General features: G+C 50.4%; 1 protein-coding gene across 9 annotated transcripts in view; it reads right to left on the reverse strand.

Moving 5' to 3' along the window:
- Window positions 1-22,363, reverse strand: part of EXD3 (exonuclease 3'-5' domain containing 3) — a 250,109-nt gene that overhangs the window by 117,293 nt on the left and 110,453 nt on the right. For all 9 annotated transcript variants that reach the window (XM_074556339.1, XM_026796356.2, XM_074556342.1 and 6 more), the window contains 8 exons: window positions 15,758-15,924; window positions 14,138-14,276; window positions 13,585-13,798; window positions 12,509-12,618; window positions 11,213-11,408; window positions 9,948-10,114; window positions 7,540-7,710; window positions 78-131 (listed from right to left, as the gene is read on the reverse strand). In XM_074556339.1, coding sequence (XP_074412440.1) covers window positions 78-131; window positions 7,540-7,710; window positions 9,948-10,114; window positions 11,213-11,408; window positions 12,509-12,618; window positions 13,585-13,798; window positions 14,138-14,276; window positions 15,758-15,924 — 1,218 coding nt within the window. The remainder of the gene's footprint in view (window positions 1-77; window positions 132-7,539; window positions 7,711-9,947; window positions 10,115-11,212; window positions 11,409-12,508; window positions 12,619-13,584; window positions 13,799-14,137; window positions 14,277-15,757; window positions 15,925-22,363) is intronic.

Genomic DNA, 22,363 nt, shown 5'->3' on the forward strand with positions numbered 1-22,363 from the left:
TCCTCTTGTCTCCCCTGCACACCCCAGACCATGCAATGATCAGTGCCAGAAACACACCAGCAGCTTGGAACACTCACAGTCTGATATGGGAGTCCAGAGGTCAAAATGACTCTTCCTTCCTGTCGGGCAATCTGGAAAAAACAGTAAAAATCCAAATGAGCAGGGGCTGAAGTTACACTGAGTCCAGGCTTTACTTGCAGTCACAGAAGAGAGGAGGTGAACTGGAGATATTGAGTGTTTCTCTCACTGTCAGTCCACACCTGGCCAAGAGTTCCTGACAGCAACAGCAGCTCCAAGGTATGGCTCACCCCTTGTCCCTTTCCTGCCAATCCCTGCCTCATCTGCCATGTGGTGGAGCAAGCTGCTGGCCCAGGGAACCATTCCACCTTGAAACGATTCTGTACAAAAACAACCTTTTAATTTTTTCGCTTAACCCAGATTATTTCTATTTCCCCAGTCTGGGTCACAAAGAAGGAAACAGTTCTACTGCACAGGGAGAAAAGGAAAAAAAACCTAAGCAGGTAATTCTAGAAAAAAAATGTACCGTGAAATGTGTCTGCAAACTTCATACCTTTAACAAAACTGCTCCTTAGAGAAGGAGGGTGTTATTGTCCTGGCAACCCAACACACAGGAATTCTGCACCTTTCCAGGCTGCAGGAAACATCTCCCAAAGAGTTTATCACCTCCCCACTTGGAATCCCGGGCTTTTGTCAGAGTCCTTCAAGTGGAAGGTGTGTGCTGAGTCCCCAGGGAGCCATCGGTGCCCTGCTGACCTTCCCCGGGCTCGGGGACACGCACAGGGGGCGCTGCCAGGGGGAGGCACCGACTCTGGAGCTGCGAGGGTGAGGTGGGACTGACCTTCCTCCACACGACTGAGTGACGCCCTCCCTGGCACCCCCCACCCTCCTGCAGGAGGGACAGACTCAGGGCTGCAGCAATAGGAGGATTCACAAGGATTCCCATGTGAACCAGGACTCAGCTCTGATCCTGCTGACAAGAGATCAGTGCTTTGAAGTAGGCACAAGGTTATGTCTCTTCTCTGGCTTGGATTCTGTTAGAAGGCCTCATGTTTTTCACTGACTCCAGATGTGTGTCATGGAGGTCTCTCATCTGGTTCAGAGTGCAGCAGCTCTGTCTGGATCCCTCTCTACCCTTGGCAGGAAGACACATTTGGGATCAGAGTCCTGCTGCACTTCCCAGAGAGACACCAGCGAGCACAGCCAGGGAACACCAGACAAACCAAGCACAACTTTTAAGCTCTGTCTTGGGTAGTCATTCTCTTAAGACTCACTGAACCTATGGCAACAGGAAACAAGGGGAGAAGGCTCTGAAGGCCCTGTGCAGGCAACCTGTTAAACAACTTGTTTTTTCCCTTTTTTCCTCTTCCTGAGCTTTCACGTATCTGCTTCCCTCCTTTAGTTGTGAACTCACTCTTTGGCTGAAAATTCTGCACTGAGAAAGTGATTGGCAACAACTTCTAAAACATCTTTCTACCGGCAAAATTACTGGATTTCTTTCAAAATCAACCCTCTCTCGCTCAATAAAGGAAAAAAACCTCTAAGAACAGGAGCCTTGAAGGGGCAGCACAGACACCCCATGCAGTCCTGCTGCTGAGCAGCCACCACAGCACCCTTGGGGCACAGTAGTGAGGGAGGTCTGGCAAGGCAACAGCAAAAGGTCACCACAGGGATTTGCCAGCAAGGGAAAAGGGATGTGAAATTTCTCCAGACCCATGTTTGCTTCAGGGTAAGTCTGAGGATTTCACAGCTGGAACACTCCATTCTGACTTTCTGCATCCAGGGTTAATTAGTTCAAGCTTGATAAATCCCCTTATCTAAATGGCTCTGCAGAGACAGGCAAAGAACATCAAATAAAAAGGAGAAAAGCAATAACTCTTCCAACATGTTTTTCTGCCTCTGGAACAACGACTGGGAGAAGCACACAGAGCCAGAAAAGCCATGTGATAGCACACATCTGACTGAGATCACAGAGGGTATGTGCTGGAGAAAAGGGCACAATTCCTTCTTTTTCTGCAAAAGCAACAAGGGAAGGCAGCACTGGGACCATGGGGAGGATGTGTGGTCAGGGATGCAAATGAGAGGAAAAGAACACCCAGGGCAGCATTTTGGCATGGGTGTCAGGGACCTGTGCTCTAGCCCAAGTGCTTCAGAGAGGGCATTGGCCTCAGTTTCACAATCTATTACAAAGATAATATCAACTTCCTCTGGAAAAGGCTCAGGCCTTCTGGATAGAAAGCACTCCCTAATCTGTTGGTATTACTGATTATCCCTTAACGTGTCTGTCTGTTCAGCCAACTTCCATCCTGCAGAAATGAATGAACCCACACAAATTACTGTCAGAGAGACCTGCAAGGGCAACGACTGAGGAGAGAGGGCAGAGAGAGACCCTTTGTTTCCAAGCCAGCACCAGCAGCAGGATGATTCGTGACAATCTAAAGCGTCCTGAACCAAGGCCAAAGGAGGTTCCAAAAAACAGCAACACAAGGCTGTGCATTTGTAAGTTAAACTTTGCCAAGTCTGTGCAAGACACATGTTGGGCAATGCCACATGTCCTTGGAGAGCCAAACTGCAGCACAGGAAAAGCTGTGTTTCCCTTGCAGTGATCCTGAGCCCGGGCCAGCAAGGCCCCGGCCAGACCAAAAGGGAGAGCACAGAAAGTGTCTGCCCCAGGACATGTGCTGGGAAAGCACCCAGACAAGGATCTGTTAGAGAAGAAGATCACAAAACCCAGTCCAAACCCAGGGCCCCCCCCTGTAATCCCAGGCTCTTTTAAAAGAGACAGTAAACCAAGAGCTTAACAGCTCTGAGCACGCTCAGTCCAGCTCTCCCAGTATTGCAACCCTAATCTTCTCTTCAGCATTCCTGAAAAGTATAAATTGCACAGAGTTATCACATGGTTTTGTAACGTGGCCTTAAATGTCACACCAAAACCATCCACCCAGTTTTCTCTGTGCAGATCCATTTGTATCAAGGTCTCCAATGAAAGACCTTCTCCTCCTGCTGACCCAACATCAAAAGCCAAGTCTTGATCTTAAAAGCAACACAGCTCTTCATCTGCCCTCTCTGAATTTAGCTTCCCAGCAGACTAAAAAGACCAGCAAACCTGGAGAATGTCACTACATCAAAAATATGGAAAAAGCCAGTCAAAGCTGAGACAAGATCCAAGATTAGATTCCCCCATTAGGTGAAGATCTGCTCACTGCAGGATTAAAATCCCTTTTGTGTCACCTGGCTCCAAATTAGTCTAGGGCAATTTAGATCTGGGTGTACAATGCTCTATCTGGCTCCTGAGATCCATCCAGCCTGGCCCTCACTCGCTGGTTCACCTGGAGCTTTGGAGGGGAGGTGTAACCTTGCAAGGGAACCTTCCACAGCAGAGGAGCCTCAGGAAGCCAGTTTTACCTGCCTTCTGGTTATTAGCATACTCCAAAAGATACCAGGTTTGCCTTAGCATCAGATTATCCTTAGAGATGAGGATGATTTTGAAGACCAAGTGCAAAGTCCATTCAAAAAATAAAGTAAACCAACCCAGAACACAACTGGAGCAGCTTTGAGATTCCACTGAGTCTCTTATTAGAAACCTAAGAGACTATTAAAATTTTCTTAAAACCTTTTGCTCTGCCCCCAAGGTACAACATTGCACAAGCTACTGTAGTCACTCAGGCTGCTGGATGATCCTGTAAGGTTGGTGTGAGAAGGATCCCACTGCTTTGCCTGATTCTCCAAAACTGCAGAGAAAACAGGAGCATCCACTTTTCCATCTCCTTCCAATTATCTGGAAAACCCAAAAGATAGGTTTAAGATTCTCTGCAAAGAGAAGTTTGGAGAAGACAAGATGGAATCATAGAATAGTTTGGTTTAGAAGGGATCTTGAAAAGGTCATCTTGTCCCAGCTGCTCTGAAGTGAGCAGGGACATCTTCAACTGGCTCAGGCTGCTCAGAGCTTCCATCCAACCTGACCAGGAATTTTCCAGGGATGGGGCATGAAGGACCTGGGTAGGAACACAACAGGCACAGGGCATAATTTTAAGTAAATAAACTTGTATTAATTGCAAATAACATGTTGCTTGTAGGAGTAAGTGGAAAGGCAAAGGATGGATCACCCAAAACTGGCACCTGCACACTCAGAACCTGCTGCATCCCCGAGATGGAATCTCTACATTCTTTACCCCATGGACTGCCTGGAGCTGGAGCCAGTCCCTGGGGAGGAATGGCTGGATGCACACAGCCCTTTGTCAGAGGGCACACAGCAGAGAGCCAGGCTGGGGCCAGCCTGGGCAAGGATTGCTGGGGACAGCACACGGTGGGTCCCACCAGCTCTCAGTGCACAGGCTGCAAAAATTCTCAGATAAAGGAGCTTGTCCAGCACATCTGGAACTAATTCCAGCCCCAGCTGCAGACCTGCTGGGCCACACAGGTGTGTGCAGGAGCTACAGCAGGTAGGACAGCAGGGTAATATGGGAAAAACAGCACAGCCACCCCATTGAGTGAGAGGGCTTAATAAAACAACCCCCACTGCATCTGTAAGGACAGCCTGTGAGTTCTTTGCCTTTCACATGAGGATAGATTAAACCAGAGACATTTTTAGTATGAATTTCTACTGGTTTTCCATTTTTAAAGATTTTCTGTATCTGCACTTATGACAGGCAACTTTAATCAGTCAGTTCTCCGGCCAAGTCCTAATTAAATGGCATCATTAAATCAGAGACTGCAAGCTTGTAGCATCTCATAGCACATAAACAGAACCACAGAATCATTAAGGCTGGGAAAGACCTCCCAGGTCATCAAGTCCAACCACAAACCCAGTACTGCCAACTCCACCACTAACTCTGGTCAGTCAGAGGGGATCCAGTGGATCGTGGTGCCAGAGGCCCTGCTCTCACACCTCTCCAGATCTGGCATGACAAACTCACCATGACAAGTCCAAGATAAAATATTTAGTCAATAACAGCAACACAACACAAAGCATAACACAGGACAAGGGTTTCACATCCTTGGGAATGGGGGTTGCCAAACCATTTCCTGTACCACGTGCTAGCCTAAACAAAACAAAAAACAAACAAGCAAACAAACAAAAAAGATAAATCCATAACTACCCAAGTACAGCTGAAGAAGTTCTCAGGCTTTTAAACTTGATCCCAAATAACAGAGGGTGAAGGACCCATCTGCCCACCAATACTTGAAGCCACTTTAACAAAGAGAAGGAATGAGAACAATAAGGAGCAAATGCCAGGTGCTGCAGGAGTTCTTGGCACAAGGAGAAGTGTAGTATGACTTATAAATAATTTGAGTGAAGAGACTTTATTAAAGAGCAAACACTAATGCTGTACACTCTTAGGTGTCCCTAGTGACACCAGTTTGGGACTCTGCAGGGACAACACCCAAACCATCTGTCTTGTACTCAGTGACCAGGATCCAAACCCTCTGCTGGCCTTTGCAATAACATTCCCAAGTTTTTGGGCGTAGGGTGGTCAACATTCAACTTTGATTCAATCAGGACCAGCCAGATATCAAACAGGGTAGGAGGAGTCTATTTTTATCTTTGATTATCCAAGCCCAGATCAAAGGCTCTACAATACAGTAACACTCCAAGGGCTTTTGATAGTGAAAGGATGTTTGTCCAGTCACCATAGAGAAAGCAATGTCAAACATCCTGTCCATGGCACGATAAGGGATGGGGATGAGAAGTGGAGACGGAGCTCTGGGGGGAGGCACTGAGAACTGGTTTGTTTAAATAACTTGTGCAAGTCTGGCAGGGAGGAGATATTAATTATTTCTGCAGAAGTTAGAGCCTGGCCCGGATTCTGGCCAAGCAGACATCTGAAGAGGAAACATCCTGCACACCAGGCTGGGTGATCCATGCACATTTGATAGCACACACTGTGTGGCCTGAATATCTCTCTTGACTCCCTCGAAGGCAGGGAGGTCCTCTGGGAGAGCTGGACAAATAAGAAAGCTGGGCAATCACCAACCAGATGAAGTTCAACAAGGGAAAGTGACAGATTCTGCACCTGGGATGGAGCAACTCTGGATATACAGACTGGGGAATGAGATGCTGGAGAAGAGCATCACAGGAGGGAACCTGGGAGTCCTGGCTGACAGAAAGTTGAATGTGAGTCAGCAGAGCCCTGGAGCCAGGAGGGACATTTGTGTCCTGGGGGCATCATGTGCTGGTCAAGGGAGGGGATTGTCCCACTCTGCTCTGGGCTGGGGTGGCCTCGCCTCGAGCCCTGATGGCAGTTTTGGGCACCACAAACAAAGTAAGAAAGACATTAGGCCATTAGAGAGTTTCCAAAGGAAGGTAACGAAGATGGTGAAGGGCCTTGAGGAGAAGCTGTATGAGAAGTGGCTGAGACTTGGTCTGTTCAGCCTGGAGGAGACTGAGGGGAGACCTCATTGCAGCTACAACTTCCTGGTGAGGGGAAAAGGAGGAGCAGACACTGATCTCTGCTCTTTGTGACCAGGGACAGAACCTGAGAGAATGGCATGAAGTTGTGTCAGGGCAGCTCAGGCTGGAGCTCAGGGCAAGGCTCTGCCCCCAGAGGGTGCTGGCACTGCCCAGGCTGCCCAGGGAATGGGCACGGCCCCGAGGCTGCCAGAGCTCCAGGAGCCTTTGGGCAGCGCTGCCAGGGGTGCCCAGGCTGGGGCTGCTGGGGGGGCTGGGCAGGGACAGGGGATGTTCTCAATGATCCCTGTGAGTCCTTTCCAGCTCAGGGGATTCTGTGATCTGCACTCCTGGGATGGCAGACATGTGTCTGAAATGAAGCAGCATTTGTCTCTCATCCAGTAGGCAGAGGGGCAGAGTTATAATGGGAGCCCAGAGCAATACTCATGGTCCCCTCTTCCTTTCCCAAACACCACTGCAAGTTGTGGCTGATCACCTTTGAGTCACCTCACAAGGCCAGCCAGGATGTTACATGGCCACTGATTAAGGACATTCTCCCTTCTGTATTGAACAGCCACCTTTGGATTATGGGTCTGCCCAACTGAACTGGACACCAGGCAGACAAGTACCTTCCCTGTAAGCCCAAACTGGAGTGCATTAGAAATCTAAGTGAATGCTGGCTCCTTTCACTGACTTTTGTCTTGTTGCAAGCACACACATGACTTGGTCACGTCTTTGGGGGTTGGAGATGATCGTTAAGGCCCCTTCAAAGACAAAGCAAACCATTCTGTGATTCTATGATCTTTACCCTCCCCTTGTGTTCTTCTCACGACTTGAGCTGCCCCAGCTGCCAATGACACAAACAGACACACACGAGAGTGAGACACACGTGAGAGTGAGATCAGAGCAGGCTCTGCTCCCCTCCTCTCTCCTGGAAGTGGAGAACCAAGGCTGCACACCACTGCAGGGACCAGCTGATTCCAGCTGCCAGTGCTCAGGGTGACCCACAGAGCTGGGAATCAGCACAGGGATGGAAGGAGGGACCCATGGGGCAGCTCCTGCAGCCTGAGCACCAGTGCAGCTTCCCAGTGAGCCCCATCGTGTCCCCATGGACATGGGAGCTGTGAACTCACCTCAGCAGCTTTCCTGTGGTCATCCTCATTGTCCAGCAGCCGCACATCCACACCCAGGCAGCGCAGGTAGCGCCCCAGGCCCTGCAGCATGTTGTCACAGACTACACTGAACTCCTGGGGGGAGATAGGGGCAGGGGGACGTGAGGGCTCCATTCTGGGTCCTTGGAATTCCTAGAGAAAGGCAGGACATCCATAAGGAGCAGAAGTCTGATTCCCAGTACATTTGTGTTTTTACTCCCTGCGTTAGTTCACCCACCATGGCACATCCAACTGCCTCCTTCCACCTGTGTCACCACCTCCCCATGCTCTGCAGCACCTCTAGATCCTCCTTCCCATCCTTTCCACGTTCCACCTAGGCAGGGGCAGAACATGATGGGGCTAATTCTGCATTCGTCATTCTCTCACTGACCAGTTGGCCACCTGATCCAGGGACCTGCAGCCTTTCCCTGGAGAAGTGCCAACCTGGCCTCCAGTGCTCTGCACAGGCATTCATCATCAAGAAATCACAGAAACATAGCCAAGGCTGCTGTTCCCCTAAATTATTCTGCAATTAATAAACACATGTCAAAGCTATGATTTGGGACAGACAGAGGGAGAAACAGGTAGACAAAGCAACCACGTCAACTCTGTTATCTTTGGAAGGTTAAAAATAGACAGTGCCTGCATTCTGTTTGTTTTATTTCAAATGTCTGCTGCTGGGGGAGTTCCTGCACTGGGAGGACTTTGGCTTTGGGAGGCTCCCAGAAGTACAATAGCTAAATTCATGGAGAAGGGAAGTTATTAAGGAACTTCCAATGTCCAGCTTTTGACTCCAGGAACTTGAATCAGCTGGGATGACTGAAGGACACTGCCAGCAGCTATGCAGGGAGCCAGCACTGCAGATCAGCTCTGCAGGAGCTGTCCCCAAGCTGGGAATGCTGTGGCACACCAGGCAGCTCCACCTGGGCTCTCCATGGGAACCAGCTCAGGTCCAGGAGCAACCCTGGTGTGATGCTGCAGTTCCCAGCAGAGGTCCCTGCAGCCAGGGCTCTGCAGCACTGGGCAGACTGGGCTGTCACTAGTTCCTGCAGGACCCTGGTCAATGCAGCTGTGACACCAGAACACGGTGACAGGGAATGGAGCTGCCCCCTGAAGCTGAGGCAGTTGGACATGCTGCCCCTGGCTGCTGCTGCTGTTCAAACAGATGTGCAGGAGCTGCAGCTGGCTCTCAGCCAGTGTTTATCCAGTGGCCAGCACTGTCATACAGAGCTTTTTTCTCACATTTCATGCCAGCAGAGAGTAAAAAGCTTATAAAGGAGAATGGAGTCATTAGCCCCACTTCAGACAAGGAAACACTGGGAAAGAGAGCTTAGAGTCCTGCTGGATGCAGTCAGGACAAGTCTGCTTTTCTTGGCATCCCAGTCCAGGTTTTACCAACTGCCTCTAGCTGATGGATCTGACTGTACAGAGCACAAAGATGACCTGCGGGTTTCCAAGGTGACTGAAGCCTGGAGTGCTCACTTTTCCCACCTCTGCAGCAGCCACCCAGCTCTGCTGTAACACACAACATTCCCATAAATGCAATGCTCAGGGAGCAGCTCTGTGTTCTCCTGCCTGCTGAAGGCCAAGGGATACTGCACATTTACACACAGGTGGACACACCCAGCAGCATCTCAGCCCAGCCACGGAAAGGGCACTGACTTCAGAAGCTCCACACACACCTGGGGCTCCTCAGGATACACAGATACACATGGTGGGTCTTCTCAGGCAATGACAAAATGGGATTTGTGCCAGGGTTTCCAAAGGTGTACAAACCACTGAATGGTTCCATTTAAAATGTAAAACGTTATTCCTGACAGGCACCAGTCCCATTTCAAGATACTTAAGCAGAGTTGCACAGCTCTGGTGAAGTATTAAGGCTCTGCCACAGGACAAACTTCTGGGAGAGGCCTCTCATGGAATGTGGTGGTGGGCAGGGAGGCAGAGACAAACCTTCAGCAGAAAGGCATTTTTGATGGATCATTTGCTTTTAACTTTGCAGACTTCTACTCCAGACATTCCCAATGTGAAAGCAAGGTGTGGAAGCTCAGTAAAAATGAAAAAGTAAGGAAGTAAGAGTTTTGAAACCTTGGCCACAGAATCCAAACCCAAAATGTGGAAGGAGAATTTCCACGAGCAAGGCTCACTGGGCTTAGCACAAAGATCTGCACCCACACTGTGCAAAGAAAGTGAACCTCAAAGAGCAGGGAAAGCTAGGCCCAGGCAGGCCAAGGAGAGAGCAGAGTGTCCTGGGAGGGAGGGGTAGGGAGGATGTTTGCTGCAAGAGTCTTGAGAACAGCCGTGCCCAGTGAATGGTGTGACTGAGAGCAGCAGCGTGTGATTTGCAGGGGTCTTGAGCAACAAGCAGCTCTTTGAAGATGTTTACAAACCTGTCCAGAAGGTGATGGTGCTTCTTGTTTATTCAGCTGCTTCTTTGCCCTGGGTTTTTTGCTCTGTTTTCCCACCAGACTCTCTGTCAGGTCTGAACTCAGACCGAAGCTCTCAGGGTCCTTGCAGAGCCTCTCATAGATCTCCAGCAAGCAGTAGGCATCAGAGGCTGCAGGGAAGAGAATGTGAGCCTCAGCTCAGATGAGGCTCATTCAAAAGTAAACCAGAGGCTTTCCTAAGGCAAGGAAGAGCCCCCACCTTTGTAAAAGCCACTGTGAACAACTGTGAAGCTGCAACTCCCTCAGGTCATACCCTCAAGCTCCAGGACTGACTCACTGAGCATCACAGCTGAACCCACAGTCACAGGGAGTCAGGAGCTCCTAAAGACAGGCTCTGCCATCTCCACTCTAACCCAATAGCCCAGTGTAAACTGCAGTGTGGCTCTTCCAACCACCACCAGGTAGCTCCAGCCAGCCCCCATTCCTCACCATTGTCCCCAAGCCTGCCCACAGCTCCTTATCACTCCTCTTGACAGGAAGGGAGCTTCCCCAGGAGATGCAATATCTGAGCAGGTACTGCCCGAGCTGTTTGCAATCACCTGCCCACACTCAGTGCCCTGTGCTGCTGCTCCCTGCAACAGCAACAGGAGAACTCTCCCAGCCAGTCTGACAAGTCCCAGTGATTAACTTTTGTGAGAACTGTGTCAGCTTCAAGGATAGTCGAATTTAACAAAGGGCTAGTTTGCATCAGCAGACTGTCCTTTGATGCACCAGGAAAAGGTTTAGACCCAGACTTCTGACTCTGGGCTAATCAGCAATAAACTCTATGGGTCCCTCCATAGCCCTGAGTCTGTGCTGCAGTTTCTGACACATCTGCCCATTTCAAACCCGGCTCTAACAAGCACCTCACTGTGACAAATGAACACGGCATTTGTTTCCCAGGAAGGCAGTGAAATGAGGCAGAAGGAAGTGGACTTTCCTCCTTACAGTTATTGAGAGGAGTTTCCACTGAGGTGATGTTTCATCAGACCAAATCTGCAAAGCACAGGAATTCCTTCCTCAGGGAAATAATGAATCACTGGACAGTTTAAACTTCAACCATTAAAGTCATGTCCTCAAAAGGACAAACAAAACATGTGCTGACTCCTTTGAACAGGAACTAATCTGCAAAGCCATTTTCTCCCTCTGCTACTTAAAGACTTTCCTGGGGACAGAGCAGCCAAACACAGCCTGGCCTGGGCACCTGCAGCACCCAGCCAGGGCCAGACCTGCATAGAGGATCTGCTCCTCCCGGAGTGGCCTCTTCTCCCAGTTTGAGAGCTGCTCTGTTTTATCCAGAGGCTTCCCCAGCACGTGCTGCACCAGGAGGCTCAGTCCCCTCTCCGGCTGCCTGACCCCTCTCTCCTCGTGGCTGTGCTCCAGGGACAGTCCATCGACCTTCCGGCCGTCCTTCCCCCACTGCAGCTGATGGAAACACAAAGATACAAACCACCTGGTTAGGAAGCAGCTCCCAAACACCTCCTGCTCCAGCTGCTGGGGCCAGGCACAGCCCCATGACATCCACCTCGTGCCCGGCATATTGAACCCCAGCCCTTGGGATGGCACGAGATAAACATGGCATTGGATTATTTCTTTAACAAACACACTTGCTGGAGAGAAATCTCTTCCTCAGCCAAGAAAGGGGGAAAAGGGCATTCTTGTACAGCCCTGCAGCAGAGGCTCCTTAGGGGTCTGCAGGGTGCTCACCATGCAGGGGGCTGCTGGGCATCCATGCAATAAAGGACAGCAGGGGCAGTTCAGCACCTTTCTCCTCCTAGTCCCAGTGGGAAAAGGCATTCCTGTGACACCCTGGGCAGCAGCCCTCTCTGCAGCTGCCATTTCCCTGCCATTTCCCAGCTTAAACTGAGGCAATGCCTGCTGGCAGCTATGTCAGCCATGCAGCACTTCCCAGGTTAAGCTATCAATCCCAAAGATCTGCTTCACCTCAACCCACAACCTCAAAAACTCTCTTACATTTTACCCATTAAAATGGTTGTACGGAACATTTTCGTGGACTGCTGAAAGCTCCTGTGTGCAAATTCAGGGACAGCTGTGCTTCAGCTGACCAGAAATTCCTGTGCTGAACCCACCAGCAGCCCTCCTAGGAACATCAGAGTTCTGTACAAATCATTAACTCCACCATATCTGCTTCAATAATTCATGGCCTTGGAGTAGCAGAATTTCTACAAGAACTTCCTCTACCTAAGTATAACTTGTGCTGAGAAACCGTGTCCTGGCTGAAAGGAGCTCAGTCTCCAAGAGCTTTTCACAGCTTCTATAAAGGTTATGAAAAAGCTGTCAGTACTATAAGCTTTAACATTTTAGTTGATGAAAACCAAATACTTCTGTCTTCCTTTACAGAATCCCAACACCTCAAACCATCTGGAGGAAATGGTCTCTCTACTCATGCAGCCATCTCCCTGCCAATCCAGGATGCAAACAGACAGTGCTGTGGATTCAGGACAGTTATCCACCAGCACATGCAGGAGACACCACTTCCCACATCTCCATGTGTTTATCCTTACTTGTTTGTCCACTGCAAGAAGATCCACCACACCTTGCATTTGCTTCTCTGTGTCTTTCAGAGCAGAACATGTGGCTGCAAGGCTGCTGAGGTCTCCAGACATCCCATAACCTGAAGACAAAAGAAGCCCAAATCACACAGGTAGGAAAACTCAAATCATGCTTAATGCACTGCAGCTTCTTCTAGTTCAGAATCAAAATGCTGACAAAATATTTATAAGCATTGGTGGGAAGACTGTTCAAACAGGGAGCAAGACTGGGTCCTGTCTCTTCTGTTCCCAAGAGACACTCCTGCATATCAAGGGAAAAGAGAGGTGCATGAAAAATGCTGAGTTTAAGATCAACTTACTTAAAATCTGGGAAATGTATTTATGAATTTGCCTTTGAAATCCAGGTTTAGCAGCTCCTGATAAAAGCTTCCAAAAACCATGTATGGTAGTTCAGAGATCTTTGGTGTCCAGCACAGCAACTCTGGGACAGCACATCCAGACAGCTCTGCCCACCAGAATTACCTGAACCACTGAAGGTTGGGTGTCAGCTGGGGATTAGTACAGAGCTAGCACAATCCCAAGTCTGAAAGTGCAAGTTATATCAGGAATCCTGGATCTGACGTGAGATGGGGACATACAATGGCATGGACCTGTGTCAGGGCAGCTCAGGCTGGAGCTCAGGGCAAGGCTCTGCCCCCAGAGGGTGCTGGCACTGCCCAGGCTGCCCAGGGAATGGGCACGGCCCCGAGGCTGCCAGAGCTCCAGGAGCCTTTGGGCAGCGCTGCCAGGGGTGCCCAGGCTGGGGCTGCTGGGGGGGCTGAGCAGGGACAGGGGCTGGGCTGGGGGATCCCTGTGGGTCCCTTCCAGCTCAGGATATTCTGTGATTCTGTGATCCTGTATCTCTATCACTCCCAGTTACACCAGTCACTGTTTCCTGGCCTGGAAGTGCCTGAACACTCAGGGCTACAAAAGCTGGTTCCATGGCAAGTGGATTTAGGGAATGACAACACCAAGAGGATCTAGGAATGACAAAGATGACAAAACAGGAGGTGTGAAGTCCCGAGGTGGGGAAGAGAGAGGGGTGTTACCTAGTTTAATGATGGCTGCATCTGAATAGAGCATCTGGATGAAATGGGGAAGCTTCTCCTTTTCCCCCTCAGCCTCAGCTTGCTCGAGGAGCCGTGGCAGGTCCAACAGGAACACCTCATCCTTCAGTGCAAGTTGCAGGAGGGCAACACGGGGCTTCCCCACCATGCCAAAGGAAGGCTTCCACTCCATGTCCACACCAACGACCTGCCCAGGCTGCAACACAGACACTTCCTGCACCCAGAGCCTGCCTGTGCTTGAGAGGAGCCTGCAGAATCTGTCCAGGACATGAACATTTCCTCCCCAGCACCTGCAGCTCTTTGTGCAAACTGCCACAGACACAGGGAACTCTCATAGCACCTGTGTCACCCACGGGAACCTTCCCTGGTACAATTCCCAACACCTTCCCCAAACCAGACCAACCTAAAGGAGCAGCTGTTCCTGGCTTGGGGAGGTAGGCAGTGGATGGCAGTGGCCACATCCAGCTCTGTGTCTCAGCCTGGCATGTAGTTCCAGCTCCATGACCCTGCCAGGCCAATCCCAGGTAACACTCACCTGCAGCACCTTCTCCCAGCACCGCAGTGTCTCCTCCCATGTCTGCAGAAAGTGAATATTTTCCCGTGGAATAGGAAGCTGGTAATAGTCCTTCTTCTTACTGACCTCATAATTATCTGCTTTTGTAACCTCTTCTACCCTGCACAGAATCAGATGCAACAGTTTGAAGCCATGGAAAACCAGGAGGAAATCCCGGACTGGAACAAGAGGGTCAAGTTTTACTCCCCTTATTTTACCCTGATCCTCTTTTTCCCCATGACACTCAGCTCTTTCTCAGAGAAAAGAAACTAATCAAAAAGATCCAGCTCCCTTGGACAGATCACACATTTCCAGTTAGTCTTTTTCCCATAGAGACTTGAAATGGTTCATTATTTGGGAAACTAATGTTTGGGAAACCTATGTTTGGGAGGCTGTGTGCCCAGTTTTGCAGCAGAGCAGCTCTCCCTGCACAAACACTCTTTCCTGTGGGTTTGTGTGCAAGAGGAAGTCAATATTTGTGTAAAATATTTAATGAAGGTGTGCAGCCTCAGGTCTCCTGGAATATTCTCACCTGCAAAGCTCAGGAGCCGCGTGTGGTGTGACCAGAGACAGAAGATGTCATTTATATGCTGGTGCCACCTTGTTGTGTGCAGTGTGAGCTCCCTCTGGGAACCTGTGGCTGTGTTACTCAACAGACTGGGCAGCCAGACTGTTTTATGGGGTTTCATGGCTCTGCCGACTTTATAGCAGCTACCACAGCAGGTATCATGACTGGATGAGTAAACTGCAGTACAAAGGGCTTCATTAATCCATCCCAGCTCCTCACGCAGGGCAAGCGCACCCTCACCTGCCTTTCCTCCACAGCACAGCATTCCCACAGCACAGAGGTGCAGTGATGGGTTTTATCTCTGGATGCACAGTCTGTGGCTCAGCCACATATCTGCAATCACCCCTTTGTGTTTTGAGGGCTTATCCCTCATGGAAAAACCTCCTGGCTCCCAACTGGTGGCTGCTGTGGTTTCAGGAGGGAGGAGGAGGAGGGCAGCTCTGGCAGTGCTTTGGATCAAGGCAGGAGCATGTCCAAGACAGACAAGAGTTTCATGTGCTCCAAAAAAGCTGAGGATCCTCTGGAGAAGTGTGTTCAGGGTGATTACATCTGTGTTGTATTTCCTGAGGTGACACAGCGCTTGAACAAGTGCAGATATGCACAAGGAGAAAGAGCAGATCCACAAAACCAGGATCCCTGAACATGAACAGTTCAAGCCCATCTGTGAGACCTTCCCAAAATCACCAGCATTAAAAAATAATAACTAGTAAAACTTTGACAGATCTGCAATCACCTCAGTAAAATTGATGAATATTTGCACTGTTGATCTGGCAGAAGAAGTGTAAGAGCCCTCAGTAGCATGAAGTAATCTCACAGAGCTTCTGTGTACTCAGGATGAGTTTAAAATGCCCCTTTCACAGACATTTCCAGGCTTATGACAATCAAATGCAGTGTGTGCAGGGCCACAATGGGATCCAAGTATATGGAGGAAGTCTCTGCAAACCTCTGTCCCCATGGATGCATCACAGCAGACACCTTTAAGCAAATACACAGTGTTTGTATGACAAGCAATCTGCACCAAACAGAGGATTTACCTGTCCTGGATGTGCAGCTTCTGAAGCTCCTCAGCCACAGCCTGGGGCAGCATCTCGGGGGGCACCCGGCAGTGCCGCGCCCACCGCGCTGCCCCGCGCGCGTTGCAGTGCCGGAGCAGCGACTGCACCAGGTGTGCCTGCAGCCACCGGTTCTCCCCAACTGTGCTCTGCAAGGGCAGCAGGGGAGAGCACACTGTCAGTGCAACTTCCATCCCCCCCTTGTAAAAACCTTATTCCTTCTATCTAGTCTGACTCTCCCCTATTTCAGTTCAAAACCATCAGCTCAAGTTCTGTCGCAATAGGTCCTGCTAAAAACTCTGTCCTCATCTTTTTTATTGGCCCCCTTTAAGTACTGAAATGTCTCCTTAAAGCCTTCTTCAGGTGAGGACCCCCAGCTCTCCCAGCCTGTCTCCAGAGCAGAGGGACTCCAGACCCTGGAGCATCTTTGGGATGGCTTTCTTAGGATAGACATTGGCTGTGTGTTCAGGGCAGATGGTGATGTGGAGTCTCCTCCATCCTTGGAAGTATTTGTAGGGATTGTTGTGATTGCCAGTCATCCATAGGTGACCATGGATGGGATTGCCAGTCATCCATACGGCAGGGAGGGCACATCAGCAAAGCTTTCCTGAGTGGTGTTCAGAGCCAGGAAAAGGCTCACATCCCCCTCCAGCCTCCTACCCCCAGTGCTGTGAGATGGGGGCTCCGGGACCCCCAGCACAAGGCACAGCCACGGGTCAGTCCAGGCTGGCAGCAGTGTCACCCTGCACTGGAACTCAGCTGGATGAAATATGCTATGTGAGTCCCACATCCAGCTGGGGTGAACAGTGATTGCATAAAGGAGTTCTTCCCTTTGTGTCTGTTCAAGGCCCCTGTGAAGGTGAGAACTGGATCATTGCTTTGGGACAAACGCACTCTCAGGTGTTGCTGTGTCACTCCCTGTGCTCACAACTGCAAACAGGGAGGGCACTTTAGGACATTTCCTGCTCCCAGCTGTTCCCTGAAGGAAGGGAAGTGCCTTGGCCCACTGCAGAGCCTGGGGACACCAGCACAAACGCACCCTGCCTGTGGTTCATGGCACAGTGCCCACCCTGGCAGGGGTCAGCAGCCACTTCCAAGGGGCAGTGACAGTCGATGACAGCTGGATGCACCAGAGCTCTTCTGCCTTGTCCACCTCTGAGAGGTGCAGGTGTAAGAGGAAATACAAAGACAGTAACACTGAGGGTCACACCAGCTCCATGGGGTGGGAGCTTCCCAGCCAGCCCACATGTGCTGCAAACATCCCAGAGCCCCCACAGCCACTTCTCCTCTCTGACCTAGTCATGGATATACCCTTGAAGTTAATATTGTCAAGAAAACTGCTAAAACAAGCTGAAACCCTACAGGGTGGCCCAGGACCTGTAGCTCTAGGACCGGCACTACAAACGAGAATTTCAGAGGAGTAAAATGCTCAGATCTGCACTGGAAGTCCATCCCCACCATCTGCCCTTTGCTGCCCACCCGCACTGCTCGGGGCCCCAGCCTGTTCCCAGGGAGGGCAGCACCTTGCTCCCTCTGCCCAGCGTGTAGGAACAGCTCCCAGCTGGGTGGGAGGCTGTGGCCGTGGGGCCTCATTCCTCACATTCCTTCAGTAACTAAAAGGTGAGAATCTGTCTTCAAAGCAGACACAGACATCAGGAAACAAATCTGTTGATGGCCCCAAGGTAAAAAGGAAGGGAAACAGAAAGCCAAGGAGAAAAAAAGGATGACCCCCACCCAGAGGTGCAGAAGGGGGCAGAGGCTCAGAACAGCTTGGAGGGATCTGGCACCCCAGGTAGCAGCAGCCTGCTCACAAAAACTGCTGCCTCAGCACTCTGTCTGCACCTGGGAGACTGCCAAATGCCAAGGCACAGCTCTGCTCATGGATATGTGGAGGTACAGTTTTACTGCTGTTCCCAAGGGGCTGGGGGCACACCAGGAGCCCGGGGGAACAGGACAGGGGCCCAGCAGCTCCCCACGGGCTCAGGTACAGGAGGGAAGGGCAGGGCAGGGAAAGGACAGGACACATTCTTCTGCTCGTGCTTCTTGCCCGCTATGCTTCCCCCGGCCATGCCAGTCCTGACCTCTGTGCCTCTCTCCCCTCTCCCTTTGCCTTCTGTGACTGAGCTCAGACAAGCACTGAACACATGAGGAGGGGCTGAGTTAAACCCTCCTGCACATCTGCCAAGCCACTTCTCAGAGTCCTTCCCCAAAAGAACATATTTTCTTACTAACATTGCAGAGCAATTCCCTCTTCTTGCTCCCCCTGTGTCCATCCTATTGTCTTCCTGTCTTTTTTCTAAAACATGAACTCTTTGGTGTTGGAGCTCTCTTCAGTTCACCCCAAGTCAATTCTTAATAAATCTCATTGTGGCAGGTTTATTTCTGGAAATAATGAGGTGCAGATTTTTTAAAATATTATTTTAATGATAACAGATTTCTTCTTTCAACCAGAAAAAACAACTCTGTAAAGAAGGTTAATCTCTCCAGAGATATCCCATCTTGCATTCTGAAACAGAAAATAGCTTTGTTTCTCTTTTTACTGAAAAAAAAAAAAAAGAAAAAAGCCAACATTGCTCCAAAGGGGGAAGGCTTCCACCGCAACAGCTCTGCAAGAGGCAAGAATGTGGAAACTTTGGCCCCAGAGATGTGGGCACAGATGCAGAGAGTAATGTTTCACCAGGGATGACATTTCATGTGCTTTGCTGTCAGTAAATGAACACTTCTCAAGAGGAAACTGGCACGGGTGCTCTGATCAACATCAGCAACACCTCCGAGCAGGAAAAGATTCTACAGAGTATGCGGCTTGTTTACATCCCTCTTGGAATTCTAAACATATCATACATTCTTTAATCCATAGGAACACACAGAAACCCCTGACACCAACAATAACCCATGATTAAAGCTTTCCACAGTGATGGCTACAGATTTCCTACCCGTAAATCCTGTTCTCACCACCAAGGCTTCACAAAGCTCACACCAACCACGCAGGGCAAGCTCAGCGATGTCCTGACCTTAACCCATCAACCATTTCTCCATTCATCCCAATAATTTTGAAACCAAATATCCAATATCTCCCTTAAAAATCACCCTATCCAACCCTAGATCAGTTTTATCTGTATGCGTTAAGCTGCATTTCAGTCCCAGCCAATTCTGCCCTTTGCCTCAACATCTTTTCCCAAAGAGGGACGTTATTCACACGACTGACATTGGCTATTTGCAGAGTCAGATTTTAATTTAACTTTTGAATGTCTTGGCCTATTTCCCCTGTTTTCAAGTGCTTCCAGAACCAACAAAACCCCCTCCTGCTAATGTAGAGAAAATGTCAAGGAGAATATTTTAAAGTCAGCAATTTTAAAAGGGGAAAAAGAAAGCCAGGCTTGAAAAGGACAAACCCCTGTCAGCAGTGGAAGGCACTGAGAGCACTGCTGAGTTCTGTGTGGTGTGGCAGGTACAGACACCTGTGCTTAAACACTCCCTGAACATGCCACTGTGGTACTGTCACTGCAACTTTATTGTATTTGTGCTCGAGGTTTCTTTTTCAAAGTTTCCATCATTTGTGCTGCATGGGGAGATGCTGCAGTGTCACCATCAGATGTCACTGAAGGGAACTCCTTGGAGCATAAGGGTGGAGCTGGGACCCTCAGAGCCAGCTCAGACGACGGCCGCAGCCTTTTCCCTAACGGGAGGGGGATCTTGTCTTCTGGAGAGCCTACAGAGATCCTGGAACTGGGAATTTGGGCTGGAAGTGATCTTAAAGCCCATCTGGGTCCAACCCCCCTGCCGTGGCAGGAACACCTTCCACTATCCCAGGTTGCTCCAAGTCCCATCCAACCTGGCCTTGGACACTTCAGGGATCCAGGGGCAGCTCAGCTGCTCTGCCCACCTCACAGGGAAGGATTTCTCCCTAATGTCTATTATAATCCTGCTCTCCTTCAGTGTAAGGCCATTTCCCTTTGTTTTGTCACTGTCTGCCCATGTAAAGTCCCTCTCCCTCTCTCCCATAAACCCCCCTCAAGTCTCAACAGGCTACAATAAGGTTTCTCTGGAGCTTCTCCTCCTTGGGCTGGACGCCTCCAGCTCTACCAGGCTGGCTTCAGAGCACAGGGGCTCCAGACCATCTCTGTGTCCTCCTCTGGACTATCCAACAGGTCAATGCCTTTGTGGTGCTGAAGACCCCAGAGCTGGACACCGTGCTCCACATGGGGTGTCAGAAGGGCAGGGTGGAGAGGGGAATTCCTCTCCCTTGGATAAAGAGGCCAACTTTCCCTCCAGTCCGTCCTGAGCAAGGTTTCCTGTGAAAGCAGCAGTCACTCGGCCACCACCACCACCCACAGCCAGAGCCTGAGAACACCCTGAGAACACGCTGCTTTCTCATCACTGGAGCTGCTCTCTCGCTCACAGGCACTAGGCACTAATTTATGAACTGGAGAAGAGTTAAATAGGCTCCATTGAGAGCCCCGCAGCCCGGTTTTCAGATAGCGATCAGTGCGTCAGTGCCGGAGCCACGCTCCCCAGCTCGGCAGCCATTACCACATCAATGGCGGGGAAGGGGCCCGATCCTCCTGCACAAAGCTGCGGCTCCCCGGGGCGGGCTCGGCTCCCCGGGGCACGTTCGCACCACTCCTCCTGCTTGGCGAATCCGGACACTCGGCTTCCGGGCCGCCGGGGCCCCTTCCAAAGGCAATTCAGAGGAGTCTAAGTTAGGATATCACTGGCAGGGATCAAGGCAAAGGCAACTCTTAAAGTCAGTTTGCCTCTGAACTGGGGCTCCTCACAGGGAGCTGATGGTTCTGGGCAACCTGGAGGAAGCTGCTGGTTTGTGGTGAGCAGCTGAACAATATTGTGTGACAGGATGCATCTGCTCCATGTTCCTGTGTGCCTCACACAACCACGGCCAAGTGGCAGCCCCAAGAGTCACACCACACAGCTTCTCTGGTAAAGCTCACCCCCACAGGGGCTTTAAAGGTCCCTTCCAACCCAAACCGTGCTGGGATCCCATGAGATGGTCACTGGGTTGAAGGACATGGGGAGGCTGAGGGAGCAGGGCTTGTTCAGCATAGGGAAGTCCTGGCTGGATGTAGGGGAATATAATCCCCTTTTCAGTTTTAGCAGGAGGGACCATAGAAGATGGAGTCAGATCCTCATAGAAATTCCAACCAGGCCGAAAAGTAAAAAAATGAGACAGTGAGAGTGGCTAAGCACTGCAACAGGCCCAGCAGGGCAGTGGAACCAGGCAGGGCACGGCAACACCTTGTCCCACAAAGCTGGCCCTGGTCTGAGCAGGAGGGCAGAGATGAACTCTGAGAAGAGCTAATTTCAAACTGAAATGAGGCTCTGATTGTGTGATTAGCAGTGCCCTGCATTCCCCAGGCTCCTCCCCACACAAACGGGCAGCTTCTTGCAGCAACTGCTGCTTTCATGTCCCAAGCACCTCCCGGGCGAAGAACACCCAAGATCTCATTTACCCAAAATACAGGATGGTCCTGATCATACTCAACAATACTACACAGAGATCCAAATACATTTCCTGCACTGGGATGCCTTCCAAATTTTTGTCAGGCAGCCCCTGAGGGAAGTAATTCATTTTCAACAGATGAAGTCATTGTGTCTCCAAAATCTGCTCTGGCTGCCACAGATGTGAGCAGGTACAGAGCAGAAGGAAAGAACCAATGCGGCTTTCAGAGGCATATCTGGAGAGAGAGTATTTTCAAAAACACATGAGCAAGAAGTTGAGACCATTTCCTTCAGCACATTGCTGGATATCCTCCATGGGCCTTCACGCAGCTTGCAGAACCACGGAACAGATGAACCTGCTGCTGGCAGCAGCTCCACAGCATGGGGCATGGACTCTTCCCTCCACAGAGGTGAAAAGCTCCAAACAGGAGTTTCACTGAAGTGAATCTGGCATGATCATTCCCAGATTTCACTTCAGTAGCTTCAGTAGTGGATAGTAATGTTAATTGGCTGGACAAAGCACAAACCCAAACAGAAATGGAGGACTGTGGAATGTCCTGAGCTGGAAGGAACCCACAAGAACCAGACAGTCCAACTCCTGTCCCTGCCCAGACACCCCAACAACCCCACCCTGGGCATCCCTGGCAGCACTGTCCAAAGGCTCCTGGAGCTCTGGCAGCCTCGGGGCCGTGCCCAGCACCCTCTGGGGGAAGAACCTTTCCTGATATCCATCCAAAAACTCCCCAATAGACATTTAACAGGTTTAAGAGGGAAGGGCAATACTGTACAGAGACATTGCTCCCATGTGCCCAAGGAACCATCTGGCACAGAATCCCCCAGACACTTCAGGACAGGATTCTGGATAAAGAGGACACCACGGTACATCTGTGAGATAGCAAAGCTCATCCTGATTCTGGATCCCACTCCCCACTGACTGCTCTCCTAGAAAATCAGCTCTTACAGCCCATTTGGCCACTGCTACTGCAGAGAAGGTTTCAGAGAAGGGATCTTGTCCCATTGCTCCTGTCACTGCAGACTTCAGACAGATCCCCGGAGGAAGGCAGCCTGAGGCTGTGCTGGGACCAGTCAGCAGTGCCACTTGTCTTTGGGGCCACTGATCAATTCCTGGTCCTG

The sequence above is a fragment of the Zonotrichia albicollis genome, chromosome 21, assembly GCF_047830755.1.
Source record: "Zonotrichia albicollis isolate bZonAlb1 chromosome 21, bZonAlb1.hap1, whole genome shotgun sequence".
Classification (NCBI taxonomy): domain Eukaryota; kingdom Metazoa; phylum Chordata; class Aves; order Passeriformes; family Passerellidae; genus Zonotrichia; species Zonotrichia albicollis.